General features: G+C 37.2%; 1 protein-coding gene across 1 annotated transcript in view; it reads right to left on the reverse strand.

Moving 5' to 3' along the window:
• Positions 1 to 16610, reverse strand: part of LOC150089271 (spatacsin-like) — a 542060-nt gene that overhangs the window by 214004 nt on the left and 311446 nt on the right. Inside the window, exon 13 of the mRNA XM_090389930.1 lies at positions 14158 to 14453. Coding sequence (XP_090246056.1) covers positions 14158 to 14453 — 296 coding nt within the window. The remainder of the gene's footprint in view (positions 1 to 14157; positions 14454 to 16610) is intronic.

The raw sequence follows: 16610 nt of genomic DNA on the forward strand, positions 1-16610 counted from the left end.
TACTGTATTCTATAACGTACTTGTTTAATTAAATAATTAAATAATTATTTAAAAAATGAAATAAAAATTTATTGATGTAATTATTTGTCTCCAAGCTTTGCCCCCCCGCCCCCGGAAAATTTTCTGTGGACATCCATGTGTACAGTATAAATTTATTGAAGCAAACTGAAGGGATTGGCACAAATTCTACATCATCTGGACGTTCTTCATTTACAGCTACATGTTTCCTTGCAGGCGAGTTGGATGGACTTTTTGTAGGCCTAGTTGATGCAATACTTCAGTTGATGTTGAAGGCTGATCTATGATTTGAGAGGATGCTGGTCTTTTATGAAAATAGGAATCCAATGAAGTTTGATTTGTGGCTCTTCTTTTCTTTTCTCTGTAGAAGTCTCTACAGAGAAAAGAAAAGGTGGGTGCGGGATTTTGTGCACATATAGGACAGTAGACCCAGGCCAGTTTCATTGTGCCTCGGGATGGGCACCAGGTGGCAGCTGCCCGGGTGTTGGCTGCTCCCTAGTGGCAAAGTGGCCTACCGTTTCTATGTCATTACAGAAAACAAAGATGGAGACAGGCTATTCCATTGGACCCACCACGACTGACTGACTGACTGACTGACACACACACACACACGGATGATGTGAATGCAAAAGTATATATAATTTATATAAATCTATGTCAGTTTTGTATATATATGAATGTATGTAAACTGTGTATATTAATAAATGGTAAAATGGAATATTGATCTAAAATAACAGCAAATACTTTGGAAAACCTTTCCAGAATTCTTTTACAACATTTGCTCTAGGTCTAATACATTCAGATTCACTATCTATTGCAGCTACAGCCTTAGCAAATGTTCTCCTTAGATAATATGATTTAAATGCAGCAATAATACCTTGGTCCATTGGTTGAAGCAATGAAGTAGTATCTGCAGAGAAGAAAATTATTTGAACATTTGGGTTAGGGTTATTTAATGATGCATTATCCAAAAGGAGTAAAATTTTGAAGGGAATTTTCTTTTCTGTACAGTATTCGTTAACTGCAGGCACAAAGTACAGGTGACCCCCACCCAAGCACGGCTACACCATGCACAAATTCACACTTACATGGTATAAGTCTGTACGACGTGGATTGTGCTGTATGTGGCCCAAGGTTTGCAGTAACACAGTGTACTTTATTGCATAGTATGTAGCTACTTTAGCAAGATTGTATTTATAGTGTCATCACTTTTATTCTAAGCGACTTTGTTATCAGAGACAGCTGTTTTGTGGCACTTTGCAGTTTTGCGATCAGTTAAAATAAGTCAAAGAAAAAAATCTGGAAAAATTCTTTCATTGCATGAGAAAATGATTATTTTGGTGAAAATAGAACAAGGAAGAACGTATGCATCTTTATCTAAAGAATATGAGTGCAGAGAATCATCAACATGAACAATTAAAAAGTGTGAGGAGAAAATTAAAGCAAGCATTAGCAAAACTGGTTGGCAACAAACTCTGCAAGTGCAAAATCCACTTTTGTAAGTCGACATGATATGCTTATTGAAAAAATGGAACAGTTTTTATTGAATGTTTTTATCAAAGACCAAAGGAATAGAAATGTATCTCTTTGCAATGCCCAATGTATTTATCATCAAATAAAGTCTCACGCTGCTAATACAAATGGTGAATCAAGTTTCAGTGCATCCAACAAGGGATGGTTCGATCGATCCAAAAAAAAAAATAGCAAATCTGCACAATATTAAAGTTTTTGGCGAGACTGCTTGTGATGATGTGGAGGCAGTTGAAAATTTTTACCGGAATTGAAAAATGTAATAGAAGAGGGAGGATGCAGGGCAAATCAGATTTTTAATTGTGATGAAACTGGACTCTACTGGGAAAAAAATGCCTGACAGAACATACTTATCCAAAGAAGAATGAGTTGCACCTGGATTCAAAGTGTCAAAGGACAGAATCCCTTTCTAGTAATGCTTTTGGTGATTATAAGCGCATCCCTTTATTAGTGTATCATTCAGAAAACACAAAGGCTTTGAGAGGAAGAAAATAAATCCTTGCTTCCTGTTTACTGGTGATCGAATAGAAAAGAAGAACGAGTTTCACCTGGATTCAAAGTGTTAAAGGACAGAATTCCTTTGTAGTAAAGCTTCTGGTGATTATAAATGCAACCCTTTATTAGTGTATCATTCTGAAAACCAAGGGCTTTGAAAGGCAAAAAATAAATCCTCTCTTCCGGTTTACTGGAAATTGAAGAGAAAAGCATGGATGACTGTTTATTAACTGGTTAGAGCATTGTTTTGTACCTGAAGTTGAAGAATATCTGAAAAAAAAGAATTTATCATTCAAGGTGCTCCTTATCTTAGACAATGCTCCAAGTCACCCAGTGTCACTTCTCGATTGCAATCCAAATGTAAATCTCATGTTTCTTCCTCTGAACACAAATTCAATTTTACAGTCCCTGGACCAAAGGATCATTTCGAATTTTAAATCTTATTATCTAAGGAGAAGATTGGTAAATCTTGTTGATAAAATCGAAAAATTTCCAGATAAAAATGTGTGCCAATGTTGGGCTGAATTCACAATATTAACAGGTATTTAAATAATCAAACAGTCATGGACTGAAATGACAAAGTCAACTTTGAAGAATGGCTGGAAGAAGCTACTCCCTGAATTAGTGGTGAGGGATATAGTGATATAGGGAAGGAATAATTTTTAGAACATATTCATTCCCATCAGGAGGAATTAAAAACAGGAGTTAGAAGAACTACTGGAATCCAATAAAGATGATTCTGAAGAAGAAGAAGAAGGAAATGAAGAGCAGAAGAAACCTGAATTAACAAACAAGTGTATTTCAGAGATTCTAAAAATAGCCAAGTTCCTGAAGGAGAAGATTATGCAAGAAGTTCTCGACTTTCATAGTAGTACGAAAATTAAGAGAGGCATTTATGATATTATGGTTTCTTATGCTTACATGAGAAAGAACATGACAAAACAGAGGCAGACAAAAATTATGGATTTTGTAAGTCAACTTCAAAAGCATGTTCACCTTGTGCTAGCAGTTTTATCAATTGAACCTTTCTTCATATGTGTTGATAAGTCATGGTCAATTAAAAGTTTATATCATTGTTTTACTTTTTTCAGCATACAGTTTTATTCAAAATTTAGTAGGAATTCATTTTGATTCCATAATGGAAGCATATACCCAATTAAGTTTCTGTTGTTTCGATTTTTTGGGGGTTTAGTTTTCTTTCATCGTATTTTCTTTTAACATAGGGGCCCTTTACGTTTATGTTAGGGGCATGAACACGCTGTGCCTCAATTGGATCAATGGAACGAGAGATGAGAAATTATGGAGGAAGTCAGTCTCGTCATTAATTTGGAAACCCCCATTCCAGCAAAAATTAGCATAGAAAAATACACTGAGTGGACAGAAATCATTGGATGCCTACTTAGTAATGCACAGGCTGACCTTTCGCGTTGATAAGGGCAGTTGCATGGTGAGGCATTGAGTCCACTAATTCACAAAAGTGTTCCACGGGTATTTCCATCCATGCTTGCTGCGCTGCTGTCCATATTTCCGTCACGTTCCTGGGTGGAGGATCCAAAGCTTGAATGGCCCTTTGCACAGTATCCAGTGAAAGGAAGGACATTCCAGGGTGGTAAAAATTAATGCTCTTCGAACAATGTTCTAATCGCCACGGCTCTGTAGGGAGATGCATTGTCCTGTGGGTGCACGAAGACTATGAAGGGATGCAGATGGTCTGCAAGGATGGACACGTAACCTGGACCATTCAGAGATGCGTCTAGATGTACCAGAGGCCCAACATGTGCCAGTTGACTATGCCCCAGACTATTCCTGAACAATTCTTTGTTGACGAGACAGGTGCATAGCTTCGTGTAGTTTCCACCAGATATGCACCCTCCCGTCTGCGCAAAACAACTGGAAATTGGACTCATCAGACTAGGAGACTTGTCTCCCAATAGTGTATTCCCAAAACACTCTTGATACCGTTAAATGGGGGATAGTGCAATTTCTGTACCAACTCCATGAAAGAGTGACCAATTCGTCAGGCACCTACTATCATCCCTCTTCCAAAGTCAGTTAACTCACAATGCTTATCCATACTGACATTGAATTACCGATTAATGAATGCATTTTACCTATATACCTTACAAGCAGTGGGTTCATCCACTAGCGAGAAGGGTGACAGTGTTGTGTTGGCCAGGAACAAGGTATCCCACAAATTCTGTCATTTCAGTGTGTCATTTCAATATATTTTATGATGTTTTTAGTTGGAATACATTTTACATTATAAAGTGAAATTGTTAATTTCTTTTAAAAATGAATTGTAGCATTTGTAACACAGATTATGGTTTTAATTTTTTACATTAAATGTTTCAGAACTAACCTCTGTTTTTCCATAACAACAGTACACCGCCAAACACGTAATCACCGTGTTAGGTGGATCATAATCCCCATGCTCGGCGTGGGGGGAGGGGTTCACATGTAATTCGAAAACCATTGTTCAAAATGTGCAACAACCCATGCTTTTGAATTTGATTTCCAATAAACAGGAAGACTGGATTTTGCATAATTCTTTAAAGCTCTTGGGGTTTCTAAATGATAAATTAGTATAGGATTCAATTTAAAATCACCTGCATCATTGGAATCTAAAAAACAGGGTTAGTTTATCTTTTGCTACTTTAAATTCTGGCAGTGATTTCTCTTCCTTTGCTATAAATATTCTTGAAGGCATTTTTTTTTTTTTTTCAGTACAGCCTGGTTTCATCAACATTAAAAACCTGCATTTCAGAATAATCTCCCACATCAATGATCTTAGCTAGCTCATCAGGAAATTAGCTGCAGCTTCTGTATCTGGATTAGCTGCTTCACCATGAACTTTAATGTTATGGAGGTTGCACCTATGCTTAAATCTATTAAACCAGCCTCTACTGGCAGCAAATTCAGCATCCTTAGCTGCCTCCCCTCCCCTCTCCTGGCATTCGTGTCAGCAAAGAGACTTAAGGCCTTATTCTAAATGAACGCTTGGCTTAAGGGGAACATGCTAGTTAGGCTGATCATCTATCCACACCATTAAAAGTTTTCCATATCAGCAATAATATTGTCACATTTACGAATTACTGTTGTACTTCTCGCTTAACTTAAATTTTCTCTTTTTTTATAAGAACAGTAATAACTATAGTGTGAGGGAAGCTTAGCCTATGACCTATCTCACTGTTTGATACACTATCATTACTCAATTTAATAATTTTACTCTTGGTATCCAATGTGAGAGATTGATGGCTATTCTTCATCTTTTCACTTTTACTATTATCTGCCATTATTAAAGCATAATTATTATATTATATAAATATATATACTTGCGTATTATAATATGCAAAAGTTTGTAATCCACACCAAAAAGCAGAGATAAACAGCATGCAATGATGCTGAATACAAACTGAGTCTGCCACATGGAATGTGTGTTGGTCGATTTCTCATCGGCATCAGCATCACCATCAGCATCAGGTCGTTAGTGCAGATCAGATTAAGTACCAACAATGTGGTACTACACTCAGGGTAAAGGAAAATGAAAAAGCCCTGGGGGTAATTGTGCAGTCAGATATGAAGTTCTCTGAACAGTGCAGACAGGTTGCCAGGACAGTTCACTGAGTTTTGTCAATGATATACAAAAACTTTACTAGCAGGGAAAAGGAGGTGCTGATCACTTTGTATAAGGCCATGATTAGGCCTCATCTTGAGTATTATATACAGGTCTGGAAGCCTCACTTTAGGAAGGCTGCTGGAACAGGTGCAGAAGAGCAACCAGATTGGTGAAGGAAACAAAAGGGTGCTCTTAGAAAGGCTTCTGTTCTGCAAATTGCAGTGTCTTGAGGCCAGGTACCTGTGGGGAGATCTGATTGAGGTGTTTAAAGCCTTGAATGGATTGAGTAAGCTAAATGTTAATGGTATTCTTCCACTTGCAGAGACTACACACATGAGGGAGCATTAATACAAGTTGAGGAAGGATAGTTCAGGACAGATATGCAGGAGTTTTCTTTCAGCCAGCAAGCGGTTGATGTTGGAACAGGCTTCCATGTATTGTTGTGGAAGTGGATCAGTGGGTGAACTGGACAAATTCTTCGAGTGTATCAGATGAGTGAACTCTTTTTTTGGCTGAGGCTATAAGCTTGCTTTCTTGCATCATTTGCCACTACTGCTACTACTACTACTACTTTTCCAAGGTTGTATCATTGTTTTAAATAATCTGATCCTAATCGCTGTTCATATTGAGTGGGTTATTATTATTATTTTTTTTTTTTTTTTTTTTGGCATGAATTATTTTCTGCCAAATACTAATTCCACCCCAAATCTTGTGCCTTATCTAAAGTTTTGTTTTTCCAATAAATGCGTTAAGGCTGTTCAAGATAAGAACACAGAATATCATGTACGGTTTCTCTCCAAATCTCCAGCTTCATTTTGTATGTGCACAAAAGCTTGCAGTTGGAACAGTATTAAAAATCATAAATGCCCTTTACTGGGGTCAGGAAAAGAAACATATGATATCCTTACAGCTACAACAACCAAATGAAAAATAAAACCCAAGAAAGTTTAACATCAATAATACAAAATTTTAAAAGTCCACCATCTATCAGCAAAATGGGAAAAATGCTTTGCAAGAAGGATAGGTGGAATAGGACCAGTGTGTGTATCTCTGCCAGAGGGCAAAAGTAGATGGCATTGTAGAGCAGATATTATCTTTTAAGATGTTATACACATTGGTACAAATGATATTAAGGGTAGGAGATCTGAGAACTTACTGAAAAGGACCCCCAGAAAAGAGTGGACTTTCGGGAATACTGTAAAAATGCAGAATTATTGGTGGGCTGTGTAGGCTGAGGAACCAAACTACAGCCGAAATTTTTTAGTGTAAATTAAGAATTTGAGAAACTAGCAAGTATATAAACAGTTACATGATAAAGTAAGAGAAATAAAATCTGTTGACAAAAATTATCAAAATAAAATGTACTACAAATTAAAATTTTTCCACGATTCATCACATTTGTTTTAACATCTTCATCCTTATTTACTTAAAATATAAATACAGCAGGTCCCCGTTATAACGTGGTTCACTTTATGCTGTACCCGTATCTGACTATAACGCTGTCACAGATCACTATAATTCTCTTTTACAGATTGCATTTTTGGCATATTTAACGAAATTGTTTCATTTGATGGAGTCGATAGTTTGAAAATAAATAGCAAAAAATGTTTCGGACGGTGACTTGAGAAATTTTCCCATGCTCAGTGAAATTTTCTCGCACGCTAATTTAATTGCAGTACAGTGACTTGTTACGTAGTTCCAAGATCAACATTTTAAAAAATATATCAAGTATATTGCTTGTAATATTTGCGTTATATGCATTTATCCGAAGTCTAGTCATAACTCAGTACAGTATTAGACATTGTGCGTAATGGACAATTTACTCGAACATTGTATCATAATTAATGCAACCAATGCAGTTACAATTTCGAAGAGTTAATAATGGCAGATAAGAATGAAAAAGCAACAACGTCTGGGCGCAGTACGAAGAATATAAATGTAAGAAAGACTGAATATGAAAATTAAATTAGACATTTTGAAGCGAATCGATTCCGGTCAACGACAAGCGGATGTGCGTCATAATTTACGACTTGCAAGTTTAACTGTAAGAACAATTATAAAAATAAATAAAGAATTAATTTTAGCAGCGGGAAAAATAGCTGTTCCACTGCAAGCAACTAGGGCTAGGCCGGCTATTAGGATTGAAATGGAAAGCCTTTAACTAATTTTATTGAAGATAATATCCAATGCAGAATTCAGTTAAGTTAAATATTAAAAAAAAAAAAAATTTTACTGATTAAACAAAAGCACTGCAGGATCATATAGACAAGACTTCAGTTATAGCTCGGACACAGCATGGTTTTGTTAAGACAAAGTCTTGCCTGACTAATTTAATTGAATACTATGAAGTGATCACAAAGGAACTGGATGCAGGGAATAATTTGATATCATATCATAATTTGGATCTTAGAAAGGATTTTGATACTGTTGCACATGGAAGACTGCTGCACAAATTGGAGCAGTGCGGCATTGGAGGAAAACTGCTGCTATGGATAAAGGGATGGTTGAGTGGGAGAAGACAGACAGTGGTAATCAATGGACACTGCTCTTCATGGACTAATGTTATTAGTGAGTTCCTCAGTGTTCAGTGTTGGGCCCACTGTTGTTTTCTGTATTTATAAATGATATTGATGATGGTATATCAGACTTAATGTTCAAGTTTGCACATGATATGAAGCTTGGCAGGGTTCTTAATGACAGTACGTGCTGCAACAGAATCTAGAAAAGTTGAGCAGATGGGCTGAGAGGTGGCAATTGAAGTTTAACATTGACAAACATAAAGTACTACATATGGAAAGCAGTAAACCCAGAGTAACTTATCAACTCTGTGGTACTACACTGACAGTGGTAGAGAATGAAAAGGACCCCCAGGTCCTTTTCATTCTCTACCACTGCAGATATAAAGGCAGATATGAAGTTTTCTGAGTAGTGCAGACAGTCTGCAAGAGTAGTTCGTGGTGTCTTGTCAATGATATACAGGTCTGGAGGCACCATTTTAAGAAGGAAGTAGAGCTGTTGAAATGACTACAGAGAAGGGCAACAAGATTAGTGAATAGAGCTGGGTTGCTCTTACGAAGAAAGGTTTAAGTTTTGCAGATTACAGTGTTCAGACCCTAGGCACCTGCGAGGTGATCTGATTGAGGTGTATAAAGCCTTGAATGGTTTAAGCATGCTCAATGCTGATGGGATTCTTCCTCTTGCTCAGAATAATTACCTGAGAAGGCATAAATTCAAATTCAGGAAAGACAGTTGTAGGATAGATGTGTGGAAGTTTGTCTTTAGACAGCAGGTAGTTGATTGGTGGAACAGACTTCCATCTTTTGTTGTGGAAGTTGATAGCCTAAATAAATTTAAGGCTGAGCTGGACAGGTATTTGGAATAAATGGAGGGGTGAAATCAGAGCTTCTTTTTTTTTTTTTTTTTATTTGGCTGATGCTCCATAAGCTTGTTTCTTGCATCGTATGCCTCTACTAATGCTAATGCATCTGGAGACTCAAGGCAATGATGACAACTTTCTCACACTGGCCTCAGACAATTTTGGAGAGTTATTTTGGTTTCAGGAAGCTTCCTAAAGCTGATTAACATTAGCATTAGTAGAGGCATTTGATGCAAGAAAGCAAGCTTATGCAGCATCAGCCAAAAAAAAAAAAAAAAACCCACTTCCACTTCACCCCTCTGTTCGTTCAAAATACCTGTCCAGCTGAGCCTTAAACTTATTTAGGCTATCAACCTCCACCACAAGGGATGGAAGTCTGTTCCACCAACCAACCACCCGCTGGCTAAAGGCAAATTTCCGCACGTCTATCCTACATCTGTCTTTCCTCAATTTGAATTTATGCCCTCTCAGGTGATTTTTCTGAGCTAGAGGAAGAATCCCATCAGCATTGAGCATGCTTAAACCATTCAAGGCTTTATACACCTCTATCAGATCACCTCGCTGGTGCCTAGTCTCCAGACACTGTAATTTGCAAAACTTAAGCCTTTCTTCGTAAGAGCACCCCTTTGTTCCATTCACTAATCTTGTTGCCCTTCTCTGTACTCGTTCCAGCAGCTCTACATCCTTCTTGAAATGAGGCCTCCAGACCTGTATACAGTACTCTAGGTGTGGCCTGACCATCACCTTTTACAATGGAATAATCACCTCCTTATCCCTGCTGGAAAAATTCCTGTATATCATTGACAATACTCCATGAGCTACTCTTGCAGCCCGTCTGCACTGCTCAGAGAACTTCATATCTGCCTGCACAACCACCCCCAAGTCCCTTTCATTCTCTACCACTGTCAGTGTAGTACCACAGAGTTGATACGTTGCTCTGGGGTTGCTGTTTCCCATGTGTAGTACTTTACATTTGTCAATGTTAAACTTCATTTGCCACCTCTCAGCCCATCTGCTCAACCTTTCCAGATCCTGTTGCAGCAGCATAGTGTCAGTAGTGTCCTTGACAACCCTGCCAACCTTTGTATCGTCTGCAAACTTGGACATTAAGCCCGATATACCATCATCAATATCATTTATAAATACAGAAAACAATAATGGACCCAACACTGAGCCCTGAGGGACTCCACTAATAACATCAGTCCACGATGAGCAGTGTCCATTGATTACCACTCTCTGTCTTCTCCCTCTCAACCACCCCTTTATCCATAGCAGCAATTTGCCTCCAATGTCACACTGCTCCAATTTGTGTAGCAGTCTTCCATGTGCAACAGTATCAAAAGCCTTTCTAAGATCCAAGTATATAATATCAAAGTTATTCCCTGCATCCAGTTCTTTTGTGACTGCATCATAGTATCCAATCAAGTTGGTCAGGCAAGACTTCCCCTTAACAAAACCATGCTGTGTCAGAGCTATAACTGAAGTCTTGTCTAAATGATCCTGCAGTGCTTCTTTAACCAGTGCCTCCATTAATTTTCCTGGAACAGAAGTTAAGCTCACAAGTCTATAATTACTTGTGTCAGCCTTTGATCCTCCTTTGTGAATTGGGGTCACATTTGCACATTTCCAGTCTATGGGTACCTCCCCTGAGTCCAAGGAAGCTCTTATAATTAATGCTAAGGGTTTGCTTACTTCCTTTGCTGCCTCCTTTAATATAACTGGATAGATCCCATCCACCCCGGGTGCCTTTCTTGTGTTTATCTTCAACAGTTTCTCCTCCACTTTACTCCCAGTTATTTCAAGATTCTGTAGCTTACTGCTAGAGTTGAATACACCTCTGGCATTCCCCTCGCTGAATAACTCCTCATGTGTGAATGTCGATGCAAAATATTCATTTAGTTTGTTAGCTACCTGAGCAGGATCATCAACACTTGACCCATCAATATCAAGTGGACCAATCTGATTCATCCCCTTCCTTCTAGAGTTTACATAAGTAAAGAACTCTTTGATGTTTTTCTTTGCATCCCTTGCCAAGGATTTCTCGTAATCTGCCTTCGCCTGCCTAACCTCCTTTGTAACTTGGTTGCATATCAACTTGTATCTATCATAGGCTTCTGTGTCATGTGTTAATTTGTATCCCATGCATTTTTCTTCTCTGCCATATGCCTCATTAGTTCATCTGACATCCATTTTGGCCTAAACCTTGAACAATATTTCTTAGTTGGTATGTAAAGCCTAGTAGCTTCCAAGATAAGTTCTTTGAATGCTTCCCATTTTGAATTTGCTGTTGGTAACATCATCAGTTGGTCCCACTGTATAGAATTTAAATACTGTCTCAGTCCATCGTAGTCGCCTTTACGGAAGCAATAACCCTTCCCTTTACCCCTAATGGTAGTTACCTCTTTGAGTAAATCCCACTTCAGCACACTGTGATCACTGCCACCTAGTGGTTCATTTATCTGCAGATTTTTAATGCATGAAGAATCACTGCTGATAATCAAATCAAGAGTATTACTCCCTCTAGTTGCCTCCCGAACATGCTGTACTTTGGATAGTACTGGATAGTACTTTCGGGTAAGGGAAGCGCATAGGATGATAGGATTAATTTCCTTTTTATTTATTTTTTATTTCATTTTATTATTTTTATTTATTTATTAATTATTATTATTTATTTAATTTTTGTTTTATCATTGTTTTGTTCGGATTTTTTTTTTTTTTTTTTTTTTTGGCTGGTGCAGCATAAGCCATAGGCTTTCTTGCACCATACGGCCATTACTAATACTAATACTAATACTAAAAACAATCATCCAACAAATCTACAAAAGCCCTGCTAGTGTGTGAGTAACCAGCCCCCAAATTCCAGTCAATATCTGGGAAATTAAAATCTCCCATTATAAGACACTCTGATTTACTGGCCCACTCTATTTCCCTGTACAGTTCCTTATTATACTCATCAGAGTCATTAGGCCTATAGCACACTCCTACTCTCAATTTTGATCTCCCAATGCTTATGTCACACCAAACTGACTCAACACTGCACTGTCCAGCGATGTCGACTGGCTTCACTTCCTTGGTTTTTATGTGTTTCTTAACTAATAGCATAACCCCTCCCCCCTTCCTATCCTGTCTATCCTTTCTGTAGACGTTGTACTCCCCAAATTGCAGTTCTGCATCCCTTATATCTGTGTGACACCACGTCTCTGATATCCCAACAATATCTGCCTTCAATGTTTTGAGCAATACCTCAAATTCATCAAATTTATTTACTAAACTCCTAGCATTGGTGTACACGCAAGTATACCTGCACCTGTTTCTATTCTTAGCTACCCTAACACAACCCATGTGTTTACTTGTACCACAATGGCTCCCAGCAGTCTCTGAAATACCATGCATCTTGTTTTTCAGGCTTCTGCTCATTCTAATAGAAGCAGTGCAAGAATCTCTTTCACCTCTGCCAGTGGCTACTGTCAATCTATTGGTCTTTGTCTCCCCCCAAGATAGCAGTTTTCCGACCCACCTAACACTGCCTCGATAGCATCAGCAAATATTCTTGCACCCTTTCTATTTAAGTGTATCCCATCCCTGTAGAAGCAATCTCTCCTGTTAACAAGTACAGTCCAGGCTGAAAAAAATTCTACCCCTTGAGCCTTGCACAATCTTTCCAGGGCCGAATTGATCGACAAGGCTCTCATCATATACTCCCTCCTATCGTGTCTGGGCAGAATTGCAGACACTTTCAAATTCAACCCTAATTCTCGGCTTTTGTTCAACAGTGACCTGTACTTGTTAAGTAATTCTGCCAGTCTCTTACTCTTAATATTATTAGTGCCAACGTGTACAACTATATCACCTTTTGTGCCCTTAAAAGATGATATTCGCTCTACAACGTCATCAACCTTTGCCCCTGGCAGACATACCCTGGTCCTGTTCATAGCTTCCAATGATGAAAGCATTGGAAGCTATGAATCACAAGTAATAATTGATAGTATGAAATATCATATTCCAGAAAGAGCACCACAGTGACGTATCCTTTTCTGATGGTCTATTTGTAGCAAGCGGCCTTTAAACCGTTCCTGGCAAACTCAAGCAATTTCATTGAATATGCTGATGACATCAAATATTTTATAGTCACCACATATATCAGAAGTTATCCAGTATTTCACTCGCCAACTGCAGTTCTTTAAAGAATACTCATAATCCATTGGTGTAGAAATAAACACCAAAAATCTGCACTGATCTCCTTCAACCAGAAACAAATGAAGAAAAACATCAATATCAAACTTGGAGATGTTGAAGTTGTAAAGCTGATGTTTTATTGGAATTTTTCAACTCTTTCTTATCCTACTTTCATCTTTATATGTATATGAACTCTTATCGAAGAACTAAAAAATGTGTTGCTTTTACAAAATATAAATCTTTGTTAAAACTATTACTAACTAAAATGTATTATTGTTATCTTCTTACTGATACTGACATTGTTTTATATAATTTAACTTCATTCCCAAATTTTATTTAACAATCAAGACTGCATCATCAAGTATACACTGTGGTTCCCTGAAGTAGATAAATGTTTGGTTGAGGAAAAAAACCTAAGAATCTGGGAAGATATGAACATTGTTAACTTTGCTGATATTTCTGTTGATATGGGTTACCAATTTGGAAAATTGAAGAATTTAAAGTTTGTTTTCTCTTTCATCTGCACAGCTCTCTCTCTCTCTCTCTCTCTCTCTCTCTCTCTCATGCCAGTGAATTAGGCAAAGAGGCCATCTTTATTCATCAACTGCAACTGCATTCGGCATGGATTTGAAAAGACTCAATACTAGAATAAAACTTTAAAATATCAAATGAGTTAATAATGTTCAAACACTACTGCAACTGCATTCGGCATGGATTTGAAAAGACTCAATACTAGAATAAAACTTTAAAATATCAAATGAGTTAATAATGTTCAAACACAATACATATGATCTCACAGACAACTATTATTTCATAAAAACTGGTACTACATTGATTTTTAAAATAATTAATGCATTAATATTTATCACTGTTTCAATCTGTGCTTAAATAATTTTACCAGAATTGTCAGTAAAACTATGATAATTATGTATGAATAATGGCATACCTGGAGTAAATGATACATATCCTGATATGGTGATTCACTGTATCTGTCTAATGGAAGCAAAAGCCTATGCAGGAGGGGATAACATGATAAAGTATTCTTTAAAATATTTATATCTAAACCAAGTTTTTCAATGTATGAAGCTGTTACCATCTGGCAAAGGGAAACAGGTGAATACAGTACTGTAGCTATGGATACAGATGCTGGACCATGATTCCAAAGTTCTTGAAGAGTGGGTTGTTTTAAGTTGTACACATAATGAGATGCAGCCATAATAGCATGGTAAACGAGCATAGAATCTGTAAGAAATACCACATGTAAGAAAAAACAAGTGAAAATTAAGAGGAAATTATAAAGTTCATGAACTGTCTGCTTCTGAGGTTCATCTACTAATGCCTGATTTCTAAATAGCACTTTTAATTAACATTTTAGAGTGAAATTCATGTTTCTAATTGTGTCTGAAGAATGCTAGGTGATAAGCAGGATTCAACACCTGTAATTTTTCCCTAATTATCTATTAAAACAAACTAGTGAAATTACTCTGGAACATACATGCTGATTGAAGGGTATTTCAGACAGATCTGGACAATAAATGATGAGAACAATTGCCTGCACATGAATTGGTCAGTTTTTCTGCTGGGTTAATTAAAAATAAAATCATAGTGATCTTATCAATGATTAACTGCATTTTAATGCAAGAAATTAAAGAATAACTTCAATCTATATCCTACCCTATTTTTAATGATATAAAAAAGCATAGAAATTACAGTGCAAAGGGAGGGGAGGGGAGGGAATGAAATAACAATAATTTAAAATAGGTTTTAAAACTTTGTTTCAAGAGAATTTTTGTAGAGATGCAATTTCTAAGATGTAAGGATTAATTGCATTCTCAATAACATTTTATTTGTTATAACTGCATAGTAGGCACACTGCAAGAAATAATTTGGTTAATTTAATGTTTACAAATTGCATTGTATACAATGCAATTTTGCAATACAGGTAACCCTCATATAACACAGTAGTTAGGTCCCTATAAAATATCATGCAGTACAAAACTATGTTATATGGGACTCAGAATCAGTACAAAAAAGGGGGGGTTACGTTCCAAAAGCTAACAAAAATACGTCTTTTTTTTTTTTTTTTTTTTTTTCATTTTTTTATATATAACTTTCGGAAAGCTAATTTTTATTGAGAGTAGTAAAATCCAAATCCATCAATCTAAATACTGAGTGCTTTTCCATTTTCTCAATTATTATTTGTGCTTGGGAACGAGCTGTTGTATTTGCGGAAATCAAAGACCCTACAGGAAAAGAGTACTGCATACAGGTCTAAAGGCCTCATTTGAGGAAAGATGTAGAAATGCTGGTGCAAGTAGAGAGAGAGAAGGAAAACAATATTGGTGAACAGAAGAAAACAATGCTCTTACCAAGAAAGACTTCTGTTCTGCAAAATGCAGCATCGGTCTGGAGACTAGGCACCTGCGAGGTAATCTGATTGAGGTGTTTAAGTCTTTGAATGGATTGAAAAACCTCAATGCTGCATTCTTCTTCTCCTTCTTCTTCTTCTTCTTGCTCAGACCACACATACATAAGGAAGCATTAAACTCAAATTGAGGAAGGAAAGTTGCAGAATAGATATGTGGTAGTTTGCCTTTAGCCAGTGGATGGTTGATTGTTAAAATGATAAAAGGTGTATAGAATTGCAATTAGTACAAACAAATACTATCAATAGAGACATTCTTTATTGATTCTGTGGTCAATAAATAACTGAGCAATATCGGCATAATGATTTAACCATGGGCCATTATGGGGGATTCTACATCAATCACACTGTCTAAGAGTGCCATAAAAGCTGTATACCTGGTTCACATTTCATATGTTCTTTGTTCATGATGAAGTTATTCTAGTTGAGCATTTTTTCTTTGCTTGTGTTGAAACTAAAAAGTCGTGAATTAGGACTGAATGTGAAAGTGTCTGCAAATCTGCCCAGACATGATAGCAGGAAGTATATGGTGAGAGCCTTGTCAATAAATCTGGCCCTGGAGAGATTGTGCAAGGCTCAAGGTGTAGACTTTTTTTCAACCTGGTCTGTGCTTGTTGACAGGAGAGACTGCTTCTACAGGGATGGGGTACATTTAAATAGAAAGGGTGCAAGAATATTTTCTGATGCTATCGAGGCAGTGTTAGGTGGTTCGGAAAACTGCTGCTAGCGTGGGGGGATACACAGACTAAAAGGTTAACAGTGACCAGAGGCACAGGCAAAAGTGATTCTTGCACTGCTTCTATCAGAATGAGCAGCAGCCTGGAAAGCAAGGAAATGGAGATTTCCAGAACTGCTGGGAGTCATAGTGGAACAAGTAAATACATGTACACCAATGCTAGGAGTAGGGTAAATAAATTTGATTAGCTTGAAGTGCTAGCCATGACATCAAAGGCAGATACTGCTGGGGTATCAGA

This window comes from Mastigoproctus giganteus, chromosome 2, assembly GCF_048544385.1.
Source record: "Mastigoproctus giganteus isolate SK-2022 chromosome 2, ASM4854438v1, whole genome shotgun sequence".
NCBI classification, from domain to species: domain Eukaryota; kingdom Metazoa; phylum Arthropoda; class Arachnida; order Uropygi; family Thelyphonidae; genus Mastigoproctus; species Mastigoproctus giganteus.